This window comes from Akebia trifoliata, chromosome 7, assembly GCF_017979445.1.
Source record: "Akebia trifoliata isolate Shusen 1 chromosome 7, ASM1797944v1, whole genome shotgun sequence".
NCBI classification, from domain to species: domain Eukaryota; kingdom Viridiplantae; phylum Streptophyta; class Magnoliopsida; order Ranunculales; family Lardizabalaceae; genus Akebia; species Akebia trifoliata.
The window spans coordinates 32,211,574-32,231,234 of record NC_141381.1 but is presented as its reverse complement, the minus strand read 5'-3'; the positions used below and the strand labels follow the sequence as shown (position 1 = coordinate 32,231,234).

General features: G+C 36.0%; 1 protein-coding gene and 1 non-coding gene across 2 annotated transcripts; both read right to left on the bottom strand.

Moving 5' to 3' along the window:
- Nucleotides 1-1,375: 1,375 nt before the first annotated feature.
- Nucleotides 1,376-13,314, bottom strand: VIK (VH1-interacting kinase). Its single transcript, XM_086448577.1, has 11 exons — nucleotides 12,559-13,314; nucleotides 6,492-6,566; nucleotides 5,515-5,631; nucleotides 4,294-4,388; nucleotides 3,980-4,100; nucleotides 3,808-3,887; nucleotides 3,094-3,153; nucleotides 2,667-2,788; nucleotides 2,464-2,549; nucleotides 2,250-2,365; nucleotides 1,376-2,026 (listed from the first exon to the last, which is right to left on the bottom strand). Exons 1-11 carry the CDS (start codon nucleotides 12,901-12,903, stop codon nucleotides 1,900-1,902), a joined length of 1,344 nt encoding a protein of 447 aa, XP_086304703.1. The 5' UTR covers nucleotides 12,904-13,314; the 3' UTR covers nucleotides 1,376-1,899.
- A 4,504-nt stretch (nucleotides 13,315-17,818) lies between these two features.
- TRNAA-UGC (transfer RNA alanine (anticodon UGC)) lies at nucleotides 17,819-17,891 on the bottom strand. The gene has a single exon. It is a non-coding gene; the product is annotated as a tRNA-Ala (tRNA).
- Between the last annotated feature and the right edge of the window lie 1,770 nt (nucleotides 17,892-19,661).

Here is a 19,661-nt window from a genome sequence, read left to right as displayed (position 1 = left end):
AAATAAAGGATAGAAAAGAACACCAAATACCTCATGAAAAAGAGTAATGAATAAGAGTATTCTCTTCCCTTGTCTAAAGTGAGAATCCTCCCTAACGAGACATGCCAATTGAAAAAGGATGTTTTGGTCGGAATAAAAAATGACCAAATGGAAAATGTTGGGCATGAATTTGTTGACCTTACAAGGACTTTGTAAAAAGAATTAACAATAAATCTCTTTAGTCTTGCACTTCCTCTTCTTCCAATTCTTTTTCTACCTCTCCTCTTATCATTTCACCAAAAACAAAAAAAAAATCATAAGTTTTTCAATGCAGGTCTCCATCGATTTGGGCATCGAGAAGAGAGAAAAGAAGTAAATGGGTAAACTAGACAACGTACTATTAATCAGTGTCACCTTACCCCTTGGTGGATGGACTTTTTTCTAAATAGTCCCTAAGTTTTGAGGGGTTCTCTTAATAGTCCATTAAAACTTTTCTTTTCTTAACAATGGATGTCATCTCACACATTTTTCACGATTGAATGTCCTAATCATTCAAACTCATCATTTTTATCTAATTTTTTTTTTTTAATATCTCAATCGGATTTCGGAGACTCTATTCCATTGGAAGGATTTAAAAAGAAAAAAAAAAAACCATTTTCAAAGATTTTTTTCAAACATTTTGAAGATGTATGTAAAAAACTAGAATTTTTTCAACTTTTTCTTTTCTTTTTTTTTAGATAAAAATCGATCAAGAATGGTTCTTTTGGGTTGAAAACATCTAAAGAAGTCGTTATCTCATGTTTTTAATCAATCTTCCATGTATTTTAATATAAAAAAATCAAAAATTGAAAATGGGCGGATTTCACCAATGTTGAATGTACTACTTTTTATTTGAAAAATGATGAATGCGACAGTAAGTAAAAAGCATCGACTTCGACAATAAATAAAGAGTGGTGAACTCAATAGTAAATAGTGGTGAGTTCAACAATAAAATATATGAACTCAACACTAAATAAAAAAACATCAAATTTGACAATAAATAAAAAATGGAAATGCAGTGAGTTTGCCAATAATGAGGGACCATTAAGAAATAAAAAATTTACTAAATTTCCCATCAAACTAGCGAGCAAAACTTAGGGACTACTTAGAAATAAATCCCTCCACCAGAGTCCTTTAATTAATTTTCCCTTAATTAAAAGCATTACCTCTAATAAACATTCCGATATCAAGTACCACTCGAAAAAAAATCTCAAATGTCAAAAGAAAATTGAACCTTCTGATCTTTCACAAGCTTCTCGGGGTGTAAGAACTGATTGGTGAGCCATACGACACACCATTGACAAACTCTCTGTGAATGAATTTTACAACATCAAAAAATTACCCAAAACAAGTATGCTAAACCCAGAGCAACTATTCTCAATGAAATTCCATACAATGCGAAATAGTCAGAATCTTATACAGCATCAAACAATTCAAACATTAACCCCAAAGGAAAAAAAAAAAAAAAAGAGAATTTGTAACTGAAATACCAACTCTTTCAGTGTTAGAGACAGCTATATAAAATTATAAATAATGGGCAACCCCGAACGGTGTCCATTCCAGCTTATGATGACCACTTGAACATGAATCAAATATAATGCGGAGAATGGAACCATAGTTAGATCAAACATTTAAATAAGTTGGTGACGATGAACCTCTTGATCTGACCTTGGAATACGGCATAAAGCACTTTGGGGCGTAAAATCCATTCTTAAATAAACAACAGCTACAACAGAGAACCCATCACAAACAGAAGTCAGAATCTCAGAAATTACTGGAGTGTCTTCACAACCATCTGTGCCTAATCCTGTAATGAGTGAAGGAGATAATGCTGGGGGAAAGCACTATTTACAGGTTGAACCTAGTCATGGCTCTCGACTATTATGTGTTGAAGATGTTCCAGTGATGATCTGTTGGTCGGCTTTCCTTTATTTTTTCGAGCCTCTTGAGGATCTCCAGAAATGAAGGCCTATGGTTCATATCGGCAGCCCAACATTGCTCTGTCAGCCTAAAACATCCAATACATATAAAATGAGAATACAGTTGTTCACAACCAAAAGATACTAAATGGGAAATCTGACACAATTTCCACGAAGTTTACATGATCATCTTATTAAGAGTTTCAATATATATCAAACAAAATCCACGATGGACATGAATGTTGTGGCCTTGACGTAAATCAGCAACAATTTATTTTTCCTTCAAAAACACAACATTTAGAGTTGACTTACTCTCTCAGTTCTTGGACGTAACCTTTTGCACGAAATGTGGGTCTATGTCCATCTGCCACATATTTTGCTGCTTCATAAGGTTCATGATTTGATAATGGTGGATCGCCCTCAAGCATCTATACAAAATGTTCAGTAGCCATGAATTAGAAAACAAGACACAAATATATCTCTCTGATTTCCAACAGATAATTATTACTTAAGCAAAAAAAATTACCTCGTATAATATCATAGCAAAAGAGAAAACATCAACCTTCTTATCATATCTCCGATGCTTGAATACTTCAGGAGCCATATACCGGTCTTATGTTTCATTCCATGGGGAACAAAGGAGAATAAGTTTTAAGTATGTAAATATCTCATTTCCCTAACACACAAAAACAAAACAAAAAAACAAAAAAGCTTGAAAGATATACTCACAACTTCCAGTCTCTCCAGTCATTTTGTACACATCATGAGAATTTTGAACCTTGATGAGCTTGCTCAATCCAAAGTCTCCAACCTTCAAATGGTCTGCGCTGGAGTTGACCAAGAGAACATTCCTGATAATTTTTATCAAATTCAGCACAACCCCAATTATTCCCAAATAATACAGGATGTGGATGCTGTCCACATCATATTATTGATGATTTAAATAAACAAAATCAAGACATAACTGTTTGTAAAGATGGATATAAACTGTCACAAAAGTTAATCTTGATCCACTCAACAACCTCCATGGAAGAGAGATCATTTTCCTCTATAAGTAAATTATAAGCCACTAAACTAGAATCCAAAAAAAAAGTTCAGAGCAAAACTAAAGTCAATATAAGCAATACAGTTTCCGACATTTACCAATTGAACTCACCTTGGTTTTAGGTCCCGGTGAATTATGACATTTGGTTCATTATGGAGATAAGCCATGCCTCTGTCCACATAAGATCAAACTACAATCAGCATGGACATCAATTTGATTAAGTTAGCCTAAAGGGTAACCTTTTATTCATTTTAAGGCTACATATCGCTAACTTGCTGATTCCCAGTCTTTAATAAATTCCCTCCAGACAGTTTTTTTATATGTATCTAACCAGCTTAGCAAAAAGCAAGTAGGCATAACACTTATATCATGCATCAAGCTCTTATACATTTTAAAAAATGACATTTTCTCCAGATATATGTATATATTCTCCTGATATTTTTCCTTGGTGTACATAGTGTATTGGATGATAGACATCTGCCACACTTAAGAATGCCCAAGGACTGATGAAATACTTATTCACCTTGACTCGTATTGGATTTTGGGCCTGTCAAGTTGGCCTCAAATACTTAGATATTATACATTGCAAGGAATAGAGGGGAGAAAGCTATTAAAAAAATTAAAAATAAATAAAGAAGAAGAAATATTTCAAAATAATAAATCATTCCTATCATATCTGTTTCCTTCTGATAATGATTTTCCTCCTAATTATCTGGATGAATGTGTGTCATACTAAATCCCCTAATGTGAACAATTGATGGACCAGTTTTAGATGCAGGCAGTATCCAGAATGCTTAAGTAGAAGTAATTTACAAACTTGAGTACCTGGCAATATCTAATGCAAAGTTAATTGCCGTTGATGGATTAAGAGAACCCTTTTCCTTGAGGTGCTGATGGAGATCACCCTAAAATAGCACACAAACATATCCAGTTATTTTAAGAAGGTGAGTCCAATAAAGAGTTCGACCACCAAATGAGACTTAGGCATTCATAATACCCCTCGTAGGTACTCAGTGATTAACATTAGAGGTTTCTTCTCAGTGACTGCTCCAAGGAATTGTACAATATTGGGGTGGCGCAGCTTCACTAGCAAATTGACCTCGTGCCTGAAGTCCTGACTGAATCACAAGAACTAGTTTTAGTTTCTAATAGACCCAACAAATATTCTCACATTCTTTGCAATTTTACTTATACATAGAGTGCACAATTGTGAAGGCTCTGTATGACCATAAAATGAGAAGTACAAAACTACACAATGAAAAAAAGAAACATCTGGGAAATAGGCAGTGCAGCACATATAAAGGGTCTTACATCACCAATCTATCATCTGAAAGAGAAGGAAGAATGCGTTTGACAGCTACAGGAGTTCCGCGCCAACTAGCTTTCAAAATCTCTCCGAAAGATCCCTACAAGCATATATATTAACAATAATAAAAGCAAACCTTGGAGATGAAGTAACCAAACATACAGTTAATATAATACATTCATTAGTTATGGCTTGTTGCAGAGATCAGATTTCAACCAGCATAAATAAATTAACTAGACAAATAAAATGATCTGAATATAATTAATATAAAATAAAATTTTGATAAGTTAAAATTTCATTAGAAAAGAGACGAGAAATCCCAAAATACAAACCTAATCAAAAAGAGGGTAAAACATAATTAAAATAAAATCAAAATGATAGCAACCCATTCTTGCAAGCTGTAGTAACTATTATAATAATCTGTGCCATCCCAATGGGATAACTAATTAGTGATATTAAATAAATTTATCTAATTATCATATACTTCGAATAAACTAAAGTGAGGAAAGCTCTATCACATGATGTATTAACGGGGCATGTTCATAAATTTTCTTATTGATTACTTTAAAATGTTGGTGGCACTTATTTCCTATTTGCACATACTTTGGTCTGTCCATTTGGAGAGCCTTCTATTGGTGCCTTGTAGTTCCTACCCATGGAAAGAGACATCCAATCAATGATGGCACCAACTTAGTAAAAACCTTTTTTTTTTCCATGTGTTATGGCATCCCGAAAAGGCCCCAACACTTGTACTTCAGTTTATCATTACACACACCGAACAAAATCACTATGGAAAGGGATCAAACAGTTACTCCTTCAAGTAGCATGAAAGATGACATATATGAAAGTAATAAAAGGTATGAAAGACACGTATCATGTAACAACAGAATTACAAGACAGATTTTAAGAGAATGGAAGGCATTCATCATCATGATCAAAACCTTATACCAAAAATAGGGGTCGGCAATTGAAGGTATATATGATTATAAAACATCAAATACCACATACTCTTCTTGAATCCAGTGACAAGGAGTATAGAAACAGAAATCCAAAGTATCAGTCCAGTAACAAGGCCACCATTTTCAATTCTAATAAATCAGCCAAATATCAGACTTCAAGCATACAGATCACCCCATTCATACAATAAAATTCCGCAGAGAGTTTCTATATTCTGGTTCCTACCATCCACTACGAAAATTATATTAGTTGACAAATAAAAAGCTCACCTTTCCAATCAAACTAAAATTTGAAAAATCCAGTTCGGCAGGGTCAATTTCCCAGTCACACTTGTTCGGAAGAGGGGGTGGAACTGGCTTCGGTTCAAAATGGCTGCCATTTTTTCCCTGCAGAAGGAACACTTGGATTTAAGGCCCAAAAACAAGAAGGCAAATTTGAGTTGGCATTGTGTTAATATCAAGCAGACCAACAGCAACAACCAGTGTGAAATGATACATCTATTTAAGTAAAATAGACAAGAAGCTGACGGGGAATAATGAAACTGCATATTTAATAAAAATGGAATCCTAATATGTGTAACCCACAATTATAGAAAATAAAAAAATTAGATGAAATGATGTCACTTCAGTTTGAATCTACAACTATGTATCATCTAGTTGGGGTAGTGATTTTATGGGTCTGATCTAATGGGAAACTTTCAGATGGGTCATTAATTCATTTGCATCACTAGATCAAAAGCTTGTTTACAAAAGAAAAAGTTGCAAGGGGAAAAAAGCAAAGGAAATCAAAAGAAGTAAGGTTTTTAAGATATTGGATGAATCAAGAAGAAATATTATAGAACTTCCATATAAGAACATGACACAAAAAAGTTGCATTATTGGGCATCGAACTTATGAGTCACACCATATGAAATTATGGGAAAAAGTAATGGAACAAAGATTAAGACAAAAAATAAAGATATCAGGAAACCAATTTGGCTTTTTATAGGGTGGTAGACCATCAAGCCAACTTTCTACTTGCGCGAATATCGGAGAAGTTTGGAGAAAAGAATAAGAATATCCACATGTTTTTTTAATATCAGCAAGAATCAGAACACAAAAAAGTATTTTCTATGTGGTCGAATCATAAAAATTCTGAAAATCAGTTCCACTACTATGATTAGTAAAGAAGCCACTAGCTGTCCAAAAGCTGGTAGAAATCACTACCACAACCCAGATCACATTATTGGTAGAAATCCTGAACTTACATTAGACAAGCCACCATGCGATCTCAACAACTCGATCATGCTAGGTTTTTTAGCTCCTTCTGCATCTGCTAAGGGCTGTCAACAGGAAACCAGATTAAATGAAAGGCCAAATTATTGCAACTCAAGATGATGAAGACAAAATAAAGACTAGGCAAAAGTAAACTGAACATAATATCATCAAAGCTTTGTCCCAAAGAATTAAACTAAACATGTAAAAGAATTTTAAATGTAAAAGTTTCAAAGTCTCTGGTGAAGTGGTGGATAAATTTTGGGATAAAATTCCCAAACCTCATTCCAGGTAAGAAAAAAAAACAACATTAATCCCAAAGAAAGTTAGAAAGAATGGAGTGAAAAGCTATACACAAAGAGAGAGAGAAGCGGGGGGGGGGGGGGGGGGGGGGGGGGGGGGGGGAATCAAATTATGAAACAGGTTTTCAAAAAAAAAAAAAAGCATGCAGCACAAACAAGTCAATCAAAAGGAAAAAATATATACCATTTTGGCTATAGGCCACATTGACCAATTTCATCCCCTTCCATGTTCTTCAAAGTTTTGAGCACAACAACAGCATTCCATGTATTAAAGCAACTTATAACTTTATTCCCCTAACGACGTGCAGTCCTGAATGCATTGGCTGAAGAAGATTCTCTAAACCAAATAACCTCCTAAAACCTATTTTATCCTTCTTTCTTGCACCAATATTTATCCTATTACAATTATAAAGGCCCACGCTTCAAATTTCCCAGCCTTGTGTCCTCCTCAGGTGGTTCTTCTAGCAATCTGGCTTAAATCCGGGCTAGGTGTAGATTCCACCAGAACCATGGACTGAAACGAGTATTCCTGCAATAAATGATGAATGCTGGAGTTTCACCAAATTGAGGACAAGGTCACAGAACTAATCACAAATTTTCACTCTGAATTTAGAATTCAATTCAAGCCTCCCTCATGGGACTTATATAAATACGACTTCTTCATATTCCCCTAGATCCTATCCAAACTTCTGAAAGTCATTTTCATTACCCTAGCTAAACTTTATAATGATCATAATTGTTGGGTTGATCACCTGATTATATCATTCACAAATATCAACTACTTTCCCCATCAGTCACTTGGCACTCATTGAGGTTCTAAGGGAGCTTTAAAACCTAGGGGCACTTGGGTGCCTTCACACCTAGGTCGTTCGGATGGACATTGATGTTAATGCAACCTCCTAACATCTTGTGCCACTCTTCCAGAGAGAGAATGTTATTCTCTACCAATCCCAAAATGCTAAACACCAGACTCGTATTGCCCTTTTTTATAATGCCCACATATTGCCTGATGGGAACATTACCCAAAAGAAGAAAGTTGTCTATTAATAAATAGCAAACAACAAACTATCCTAATCGTTTTTTTTTATAAGTGTAATAATATATATATATATATATTTTAAAGAGAGGAGATAATGTGCAAAGCAAACTAAGATGGCCCCCAAAAAAGAAGAAAACAAAGAACAGCCAAACCCCAAAGAGAGTTACACATCACAAAGAGAATCCCATTGGTTAGCCCTTCTTGGTTTAGGCTCCGCCGGTCGGATTCTTATGATTTGGAATAAAGAAAGGATCCAAGTGACAAACAGTTTAGTAGGGGCATTTTCGATTTCTATTTTGTGCAGGCTCCAGAATGAAGATTTTCAATGGGTGTTCTCAGGGATTTACAGCCCAACCATCAGTAATAAGAGATTGCAATTTTGGGAGGAACTTGACGATGTTGCAGGTTATTGGGAGGATCCTTGGGTGCTGGGTGGGGATTTTAATGTCACTAGATTGACGTATGAGAAGAATAGGGGATCTATCATATCTAAGGGGATGAGAAATTTCAACGATTTTATAGGTAGACATTGTTTAATGGATTTCCCTCTTCTGGGTAGACGATTCACGTGGTCTAACAACCAAGGTAACCCTACGATGTCCAGACCAGATAGGTTTTTGGTAGACAATGCGTGGGAGGATAAATTTCAAAATGTGGTTCAATTGGCCAGTCCCAACCCAGTTTCTGACCATACTCCTATCTTTCTGGAAGCAAGCTACCCTAGACAACACCCTCTCCCCTTCAGATTCGAAAACATGTGGTTGGTCCAACCCAACTTCTTAGATCTAATCAGGATTTGGTGGAATGAATGCCCATCTAGGGGAAACCCGGGTTCTGTGTTCAAGGAGAAGCTCAAATGTTTTAAAGACAAGTTGAATAAGTGGAATAAAGAGGTGTTGGGGAGCATAGATGGGGAAAAAAAAAAGGAGATTCTAAGAGAGATTGAAACCTTGGACAAAAAAGAGGAAGAAAGGTATTTGAGTCTTGAGGAAAGAAGTAATAGAGTGGAGTTAAAACCGGAATTCCAAAGAGTGGCACTTATGGAGGAGATAAGTTGGAAACAAAAATCGAGGGTCAAATGGTTGAAAGAAGGGGACAATAATACTAAATTCTTCCACAAAGTTGCCAATTTCCATAGAAGTAATCAACTCGACAAACTTTACATCAACGATTTCTTGAGGGTTGGAGAAGATGAAATTAGGGACGGGGTGACGAGTTTTTACGAAGACCTGTACAAGGAGAAGGAACCCTTAAGACCACGTCCGGAGAATCTAGATTTCAAGTCCTTGAATCAGACGAAGAAGGAGTGGTTGGAGAGGCAAATAGGGAGGAGGAGGTTAAATCAATCCTATTCTCAATGAGTGGGTTAAGGCACCGGGGCCAAATAGATTTAATATAGAATTCTTCAAGCATTGCTAGGATGTTGTTTCGAAAGATTTCATGGAGGTCGTCAAGGAATTTCAAGATAAGAAGTGTTTAGACTATGGCTTAAATAGTATTTTCGTGGTTTTAATCCCTAAGAAAGCCCAGGCAGATAAGATAGGAGATTTCAGACCAATTAGTTTGGTGAGCTCGGTGTATAAGATAATATCAAAATTGCTAACTACGAGGTTGAAAACAGTTCTCCCTAGTTTGATTGAGGACTAGCAAGGGGCTTTCATCAGGGGTAGACAAATTCGAGATGGAGTTTTGATGGCCAATGAATGTCTGGATTATAGGTTGAAGACCAGGAAAAAGGGATTGATAGGGAAAATTGACTTACAAAAGGCTTATGATCATGTGAATTGGGATTTCTTAGAGTACATGATGGGGAAGATGGGTTTTGGGAAGAATTGGATCAATTGGATTATGAAATGTGTCACAACGGTGACTTTTTCGATTCTTGTCAACGGGAGTCCACCTGGTTTCTTCAGGGGCTCGAGAGGGTTGAGAGAAGGGGATTCTTTATCTCCTTTCTTGTTCCTTATTATAGTAGAAGCCCTGGGCAGATTATTTAGAAGAGCGGTTGAGTTAGGTAAGTTGTCGGGGTTTAGGGTGAATGGCGGACCTCTGATTTCTCACTTACAATTTGCGGATGATACACTAATTTTTTTGGAGCACTCGAGAGACCAGGTGAAGGTGCTTCGCGTTTTATTGTGTTGTTATGAGGCAATGTCAGGATTACACATTAATTTGCAGAAAAACAAGTTTTTTAGAGTAGGAGAGGTGCATGATATTCATTTGTTGGCCACAATTTTGGGTTGTGGGTACAACTCCTTGCCCACATCTTACCTGGGCCTTCCTTTGGGACCACCCTATAATAGTATCAAAATTTGGGATGGGGTGGTCGAGAGATTGGAGAAGAGGTTGAGTATGTGGAAGGCCAACTATCTGTCGAAAGGAAGGAAAGTAACCTTAATCAAAAGCACCTTATTGAGCATCCCGGTTTACTTTCTCTCGTTATTTACTCTACCGAGGTCCGTTAAGATAAGATTGGAAAGGCCCATGAGGAATTTCTTGTGGAATGATAGGAACGGTAGGAGAAAGTACCATTTGGTCAGATGGAAGGTGATTTGCATGCGTAAGAAGTATGGGGGACTGAGCCTTAAAGGTCTTAGAGTAGCTAATAGAGTGCTTTTAGGAAAATGGCTTTGGAGGTTTGGCGAGGAGAAATGGAGTCTTTGGAGGAAGGTCATTATGGCCAAGTACGGGGAGAGGAGGTTAGGATGGTATAGCGGTGAGGCTAATGATCTGTATGGATGTAGTGTTTGGAAAGGGATTCTTAGAGTGAGCGAGGATTTCGAGAGAGGGATTAGGTTCAAAGCAGGTTCGAGGGACAAAATTAAATTTTGGGAAGACAGCTGGTGCGGCACTTTGCCTCTGGCTACTCAATTTCCGTCTTTTTACGCTTGTTCTCTTTAGAAGAACCACTCAATTCAATAATGTTTGATTGGTAATGAGTCCAATCCTTCTTGGAATTTGGGGTTCAGGAGAAACTTTAATGATTGGGAGCTAACTAAGGTAACATCTTTCCTTGATCTCCTACATACGTTTCACCTTAACGACTGCGAACAGGATAGGTGGGAATGGATTTGGGCTAAGGATTTGAGATTCTCGGTCAGGTCTTTCTTTCAGTGGCTTACTCCGGTTGTAGAGCGACCCCTATCGGGATCCATCATTTGGTCCAGGTCAGTTCCATCTAAAATTTCTTTTTTTGTTTGGTTGGCCTCCCTCGGAAGGATTCTTACGTTGGATAATCTGATTGCTCATGATTGGATCACTCTTAATTGTTGTCCCCTTTGTTTGAGGGACGGGGAATCTGTCGATCACATCTTAATTCATTGTTCATTTCCTTATAATATGTGGTCAACTTTTCTTGGGCTTTTTGGTATTAATTGGGTCTTTCCTCGTAAGTTCTCATCGTTGTTAGAAGGGTGGACCAGTAATGCTTTCCACACCAGAAAATGACTTTTGTGGGTTATACTTCCTTCAACTATTGCGTGGGGGATCTGGAACGAGAGAAATAACAGGGTGTTCAACCGTAAGACTAGTAGTTTTTACGCAGGTTTCTTGGAGATCTTGGGCCTTCTATACTTATAGTCAAAACAGAACATTGAGTTCACGAGGATCACCTTTGACAATTTTGTTTTTAGATTGAACTCTTTATGCAATCACTGAGGCTATAGTTTTCCTTTTTCTTTTCTTTTTCTTTTCTGTGAGGATTTCTCGGCCTCCTTGTACATTTCCATGCCCTCTTTTCAATATATATTATACTTCTCAGAAGAAAAAAAAAATCCAATCTGAACACAAAATCCTCAAAAGATGCTCTCAGGAAATCATTTTTCAACTTCGACCTAAAGTAAAGCAAGCCCAAAATCTCTATGATCACTGGGCGAGAGATACTTTCCTTTCTCTGGAACTCTTTATTATTTCTCTCTTTCCAAAGTCCCCAAGCAATGACTAAGGAAAGAATAGTCCGCAAATGTCTTTCTTTAAGAGAGAAACCATTAAAAGCCCAACCATTCTAAAGCACAAAGAAAGCTTGAGTTAGAACCCGATTAATTTGAAAGCAAGTAAGAAAAATCAACCAAATGCCTTAGGAGAAAGGACAATGAATATAGTTTGATTAACAGATTCCTCATCTCTCAAGCATAGACAAAAATTAGGCGTAATCCAACCACGAAGAATCGAATTGTCCAAAGTAAGAATTCTTCCTAAGCTAGCTATCCTAACCGTTTTTCCTATCATAGTTGGCCTACTGTCCTTGATAATCTTAAGATCAATGCTTACTAACTCAACGAGTACAATCTTAAATATCTTCAGCACTTCAACTCTCCCCTCTTTCTCTCTTCGTTTCTCACTCATGTGCAGAATTCCTCCATTCCAGAACTTCAACAAGTCACACTCACCCACAACAATATACAAGCCCCACTAGTTAAACAGGACAACAAGTCACACTCAGTTAACAATGAAGTTTATGTAATTCTTTTTCCAGATTGGTTCATAATTGAAAAAGGCGTAAAGTGGATACAATATTCAATTATTCATTACTCTAATAACAAGAAAGCTGATTATGAGCTATTGAACACGCAATTGAATTCCATCCTATGCCTGGCACACGAAATTGATAATTGCAACATCTAGAGGTTCCAATTACAAACTAATAAGATAGAAAAGGCTATTAATTACCAAATTAGACCAAAAAAGGACACACAAAGCGAGAAGAGAAGGGAGAATTACAGTGTTGTTCCAGCGATCCATAGCGTTGACATCGGCGCCAGCTTCAATAAGGCATTTGGCAACATCGATCCAACCGTGAAGCGAAGCGACGTGAAGTGGAGTCCTCTTATCGTAATCCTTGGCATGAACGAGATCGCGGTCTTCTTCCAGAAGCTTCCGTACGGCAACGGCATCGTTCTGGTGGGCGTGCCAGAGAATCAACGACGTTCTACTCACTCTCGCTTTCTCCTTCTGCTTCTCCTTCACTCCGGGCGAGTTTGCCTGAGTCGCCGACGCTGCTACTGCTGCTGACGACGACGATCCGCTCCCACCAGATTCCTCCGAGTTTCCTTCCTTTCCACTCATGAGTTCCCCAAGCAGATCTGTACAGATGACAGATCTGATCTAAAGCTGATTCGATCGTATAAGATCGGATCCTAATAGAGAAGTCTGATCTGAATTCTGACTTCTGACTTCTGAGAGATTCTCTTTTAGGTCTATTGTTCTTCGATCTATGTGTGAATCTGTCACTCTTGAATACGAAATTCGTCCTCTTCTTTGTTTTGTTAATTAAATCTGTTAAAAGAAAAGAGAGACTAGCTTATCTATTTGTGTCTGATAATGATTTAGACAGGAAAGATGGAGAGATCAAGTGAGTATGGACAGACAGATGTAAAGAGGTAACACGCTGTCTATATTTTTGGAGACTCCTCCTGACACCTGACTCCTCTACTTTCTTTTCCACCACCGATTACCGAATATGATTCTCTCTCCCTCTCTCCTTGTTTGTCTGCTACAGTGTCCTTTCAGGTTTAATTAAGTTTTCGGCGTTTAGCAAATAGCAAATGACTCGGTACGCGTGTTAAGTGACTCGGTTTACATGATTCTTTAAGGGACGATCCAACTCAACTCAGAATACAACTGACCGATTCATGAGATGTTGACTATAAATACATGTTCTCTCCTCTCCGTATTTATGGAATCACGTGGAGCACTCTTAAAAGTAACGAACAATAATCAAATGAATCTTCCTTTTGTACGAGAGATTTTTTGAAAGGAAACGACTAGTTGCACACCACTCACTACCAATTGCACTTCCTAACTTAAAATTTTTCATTTACACTCCATTTAGATGATTATACTCAAAATTAAAATTAAAATATTGCATCTCTTAGATTTTTTTGTTTTTGTTCTTTTTTCTTTAACTATGCCCATATTAATTATTATTGGTTCAATAATTTTTGTAAGAAATACTTGTTACAACAAGCATGTTTACCATTTACATAAGCAGAGAAGATGAAATCACGAGAAGGTGAATATTTGAATCTTAACTGTTATCAAGAATGAAGTGTAATTAGTAGGTTAAAATAGAGATATAAAATAATGTTATTTTTCAAGGTTGGTGTGCAAACCAACTACTAGTTGTGTGCAACTAGTCGGTCCGATTTGAAATCATAATGCTTTTGGTTGTTGTGAAGGTTGATCGAGGAAGGACAAGAAAAAATTATGGTCTGGTAGATTGATAGAAAGTGCAAGTGCAAGATCACTACTTCACTTCTCCTATATTAATGATGGTCCCATAAAATTAAAGTAATGTTTAGGTACTTTTTAAAGAAATCATCTTTGCCTTGGAAAACATATACTAATAAATGATTGAAAGAGAATACAAAAGATTTATGAGACTTGGGGAAAAATAAAGCAAAAAAATTAGGATGAAAGGGAGCAATAAAGTAAGAGGTGATTATCTAGTCCCCCACTTAACATTAATGCATGTCTAATTTTTACTGAAAATTTGTGATGTTCAAGAATCAAGAATGCTACTAGTGAAAGAGAGTCTGAGGAAGTTGGCTTAAAATCTAGTTTCATCAGCCGATAGAGTTTCATCAGAAGCAAGCTCAATTACATCGATCTTGACGAAACTACACCTAAACATAAAAGGGCCCAACCTAACAACTAATTCTTTCCCAAGGATGCGAAGGTCATGATGGTGACCATGTACCTTACGAGTGATGCCAAACTATGGTAGCGCACCAAGTATGCGGAGATTTAAAATGGTCAATGCGTCATCAACTCGTGGGACGACTTTAAGTATGAAAGCAGGCCTCCTGTTTCAAAATTTTGGTAGAACGCTCTTCACAATATGACACATGACTTTTTGTATTTATTTCACACCCCTACCTGTTCAAGAATGCTATTAGTGAAATAAAGGCGTCCATTGGGCCGTTGGTCGACTAATTTGGTTTAATCAAGGGAGGTTAGGTTTAAAAAAAATCCAATCCATTAAAGCCAAGCCAGATTAAGGACTAACAATGTTGAGCATGGCATGTTAGTATATTTTATATTAGGGCTGCAACCTGGGCTGGTTGGCCTGAACTCAACCTGATTGACGGGTGAGCCTAAGTCAAGTTATGTGGAAGATGAGTTGAGCTTGGATTATAATATCTCAACTCAATTTCAATTCGAGTTGAGGGTACAAGCAACCCAACTCAACTAGAACCCGATGCTATATACTAATATATATATTAATTATCGATTTTTTTTATTTATTTCATCTTATTATTATGACTTCTTGGACAATTAGTTTATATTAGTGTGAACTTTGGTTTAGTATGGTTTGTTTATATATTCTCTCAATGATGGATTTGAGGGTTGTATGCAAATTTAATTAGTAGTAGTTTTATTTTTCATGTTGTATATCTTTTTTTTAAAATATAAAATATGAACTTATTTACTAATCAAAATAAAATTTTGATTATTCAATGAGCCCAATTCCCCCAACCCGAGTAAATCGTCTAAAATTACCTAACTTGAGCAAACCAAAAATCAATCCAATTTTAGAATATCAAGCTCGAGTTGAGCTTGGGTTCATGAACTTAGGTCCTATGATATGGTTGAAGGTTTTGCTACTTGGGTTTACCCTAGGTTGCAACCCTATTTTATATACATATATTATGTTGGGTCAGGATAGTTGACAATCCTTGTTTCACAATTTAATTGACAGCACTTGATCTATCCTTCATGAGGAGCTTATCAAGGCTCAACTTGCCACTAGGCCAACCCCTTGAGGTTGATCATGAACCTATTACGTATGGTTAAATATATAATTTCACAATAAAAAATAATACAAATATATTATAAAATAACAAGTTCACTCTCTTTTCTAACTTTTACTCAACAAAGGTAGGAGATTGAATCATATTTTGATGACAAACTATATCAAATTGACTCCAAATGATTTTGAGAAATGCTTGGTCCAAAAATCAATCCAAGCCCAACCCAAACTCATTGGAGTCGGATTAGGGCATAACCAAATTTGCCCTGATAGATGTAAAAGATAGGACTAAGATACAACATTCTTTAGGACTGGATTAAGGCATAACCAAGCCCGACCAAAACTCACCCATGGAAACTAATAAAGAACCACTTTAGATTCATTATATTCATAATCAATTTTTGATGACTACATCCCAAGACTCCTCAAACCTTGTACAAGTTAGGTTGTCATTCCATAAGTGGGTTAAGTTCTTTGAATAGAAAAGTAAAAAATGAAGGGAAAAAAAACTTTCCTAAAATTAGATAATTAATTGATTCCCATTGTCCAAAACATTTGTATCAGAATCAAAATGGATAAATTAAAGAGCGATTTACCTATCTCTATCTTTTGGACAATATTAGAGATACCCTTGTGTTTTCAATCTGATGGTGTGCCCCCTTGACCTAGAATTTGTCGAAGGGACTATCAAACTAAGCTTAAAGTGACCTAAATGCTTGTCTACAACCTCAACATAAAACCATCATCTTCGGGTTGTTAAAGTATTGGGAAACTTTTTAACTTATTCAACCTCATTTTGATTACATCATCTTCCATGTATAATATAAAACCCTTGATTTTTCTACACAAAAATCCATCTTCAAGGTTTTGTCGAAGTCACTATCAAACTAATGTAAAGTGACCAAAATGCTCGTCTACAACCTCAACCTAAAGTTGTCCTCTTTGAGTAGTTAAACTATAGGGAAACTATTTTTAACTTATTCAACCTTATTTTCATTACATCATCAATGTATTGTATAAAACCCTTGATTTTTCTACCCAAAAATTCATTCTCCAAAAATCCTATGCTGCTCTTTGTGGTTTCATGGTTGAAGTAGATGACATATTAAGATTGAAGACGAAGGTAAAATCTTTCATCTTCAAGTTATTAACCTTTATGTTAAATTATAAATTTTAACATATTTAATCTCATCTTCAATTCATCACCTTGTAAAAACCCTTGACTTTTGTACTCCAAATTCCATGTGTTCAATTTCTCCCAAAACCTTCTCTTGTTCTTCTCTTTCCTAATCAATCACATGGAACTATTCAATGAATGTAGGTTGGTGTAGGCCATGAATATGTTAAATGCACCAAAAGATTTAACATGGACGAAGGAAAGAAAAAAATAGAATATTTGGATTTATAATGAAAAAAAAACTAATTCAACCAATACTAAAGGCATGTGCAATCCCCTCCCCGTCCATGCACAAAGTAATTTAATTATGGGATAAATCCTTGAGACTGGCCCTTAGGAGGGATTCTAACTCAAGACCACCGTTTCTTGAGACGTGGTCTTAGCCATCTCCCCAACCCCTAGGAATTCACTGATTTGACTTTTGTTGGTCAAATGTTTGTCAATCAATGGCCTAGAAAGAGAATGTAACTCGATGCCTAAAAGGATAAGAAATAAAAATAACTATCTAGCTCATGGGTGTATATGATTTTGACTTTTTTTATTATTGACTTAGCCAAAGTCAAAAGTTACAGGGGACACCTGATTTTTTTAATTAAGAAATAAGAAATAAGAAATAATAATAATAATAATAATAATAGAGTCGTGATGATATGACTCGTTAGGTGGCATACTCAATCGACTCCCTGACATGACAAATTCAAAAACCGTAGAACTTTATATCTCAAGATACATGATTGCATTTTGCCAAAAAAAAGTGTATCCTAAGAAAGCCGTGTATCCTGAGGTATACAAATCTACAGTTCCCGAGCATAAGTATGCCACTTGGTGAGTCATATTACCAGGACTCATAATAATAATATATTTTTTTAATAATAGTATTTTGAAATTATTAATAAAGATTTTATTGAAGAAGATTTTTAAAAGAAGTAAAAAAACCAAATAAGGATTGGAAGATAATTTTGGCAACTTTAAGGAGAATGCGTATATAACAATGAAAAAATGAGGAAATGGGACAGAGGACGAGTTTGGTGGGCTGTGAAATTTCCGAAAACTGGAGATGCGGGGTATCGAACCCCGTACCTCTCGCATGCAAAGCGAGCGCTCTACCATGTGAGCTACATCCCCTGTTTGATGTGATAATAGAAAGCTATTTTATAATTAATTTTTTTCGTAATCGTCAACACGCATTCAGTGTATCCCAAATCTTTGAAGGAATTATACTTTGGAAAATGGTGAAGGAACATTGAAATTGACATCATTTCAGACATTGCAGAGGTGGGTGTGTCTATAGAACCAAAGATTTTTTCATCGAGATATGAGTGGTTTTGTGCATTCCAATGTCCCAAACGATGTCAATTTCAATGTTAATCCAGGCCGACTCCTATATGTAAGGGACGACCAACGTGAATCCAAGGTGCTAGTAAGTACAAAAGGATTAGTTTTATCTGATGTTAGATAGGGAAATTTTATTGACACGCCAACAAACTTTAAAGGCCCTTGAATTTTTAGGGGCATCTCTAAAAATTTTAAAATTTTTTTTTGGGCATTCCATATAAACAAACAAAATTTGAAATTTTGTTTCCACTCTGACCCACCCTTAGAGTTCATGGCGTGTCAATAATTTTTTTTGTTAAATAATGTTATGTGGTGGGACGGGTGAAGCCAAGATTTTGTCCACATGGGAGGTAATTAAGAAAGAATTTTTTTCATGAGAGCAATAACAATGGATTTTTTTTGTTTGTCAGTGTCGCAATAACTCATATACCTTATTAACATTGAAAATTCTAATGGGACGTGGTGGGATAAACATTTGAGCAATCTTTGGTGCCTCAAGATTTATCCTTAACCATCACAATTTAATTGGCACTAATTACTGATTGTCAAGATTGAAGATCATAATATTTTTTATTTAGTTAGTTGCAAATGTCAACTACCTCTCCATACTCTTAGAAATAATTATGTTAAAGCATATTCATGTTACAAATTCCGTATAGAATTGTCTTCCCCTTTTTTTCTAAAAACTTACCCCTATTTAGTAGAATGTTAAATGGGCATGCTTTAGATGATGAATTCAATAAGATTAATTATTCCAAGAGCATATTGTGGGTTGGATGAAGTATATATTCATATTCGTATCTAATTGTAGCTTTGAATATCCATATAAGACTTTTTACCCAACTTTGCTAAGGATACTCAAATTCAATTATTTATCCAAATTTTTTTTAAAGATATCCATATCTAATTTTTACACAAATTTCAAGCAAATATCAGAGTCGGATATGTATACCTTATCGTGAGGTGGATGAAAGAACCTTAATTTTGAGTTACACATATATCTTATAGTGATTTAGTGTTTTAAATTTGGATAAAATGATATTTAGATCAGATAGGACACATATCCATAGTTGGAAAAAAATTAGACAAAATAATTATGGATAATTTAATTTTACCAGAATTCTTAACCAAATAAAAAAAACCGTACCCATACTTGAATAAATTGGGTTGGATGATTCAAGTAAACAAATATTAGCCGACCCATTGCCAACCCTACGTCGTATAGTGTCACAACTCCAAACAAAGAAAGGCTTCATATCATATGACATGCCCCCCATCTTCTTTAAGCTTGTTGTTATGGTCATGATGGGGCTAACTAAGGATGACATCAACGAATGTCGATAATCAAGATGCATTTGAGTGGATCATACAAATTTGGCTATTCTCATTGGCAAGATTGGATTGCAGAATCATTTTTTACCATGATGTCGGTTTGGACAATGTTGCTCGCTCTCGACTCTTAAGCTAGTGACGTCAATGGTTACTCGATTAACTCATGTATCTGAAATTGATTAGGTGGTTATGGATCTACCAACTTGGATGTGACCATTTTTCAATTCA

Excerpts from the sequence above, each read along its gene's own strand:
- VIK (XM_086448577.1), bottom strand. The coding sequence starts at position 12,903 with ATGAGTGGAAAGGAAGGAAACTCGGAGGAATCTGGTGGGAGCGGATCG. Across the intron at positions 2,789-3,093 it reads CACCGGGACCTAAAACCAAG|GAATGTTCTCTTGGTCAACT; the intron begins GTGAGTTCAATT and ends AAAAATTATCAG. Across the intron at positions 2,550-2,666 it reads GACTGGAGAGACTGGAAGTT|ACCGGTATATGGCTCCTGAA; the intron begins GTGAGTATATCT and ends ATGAAACATAAG.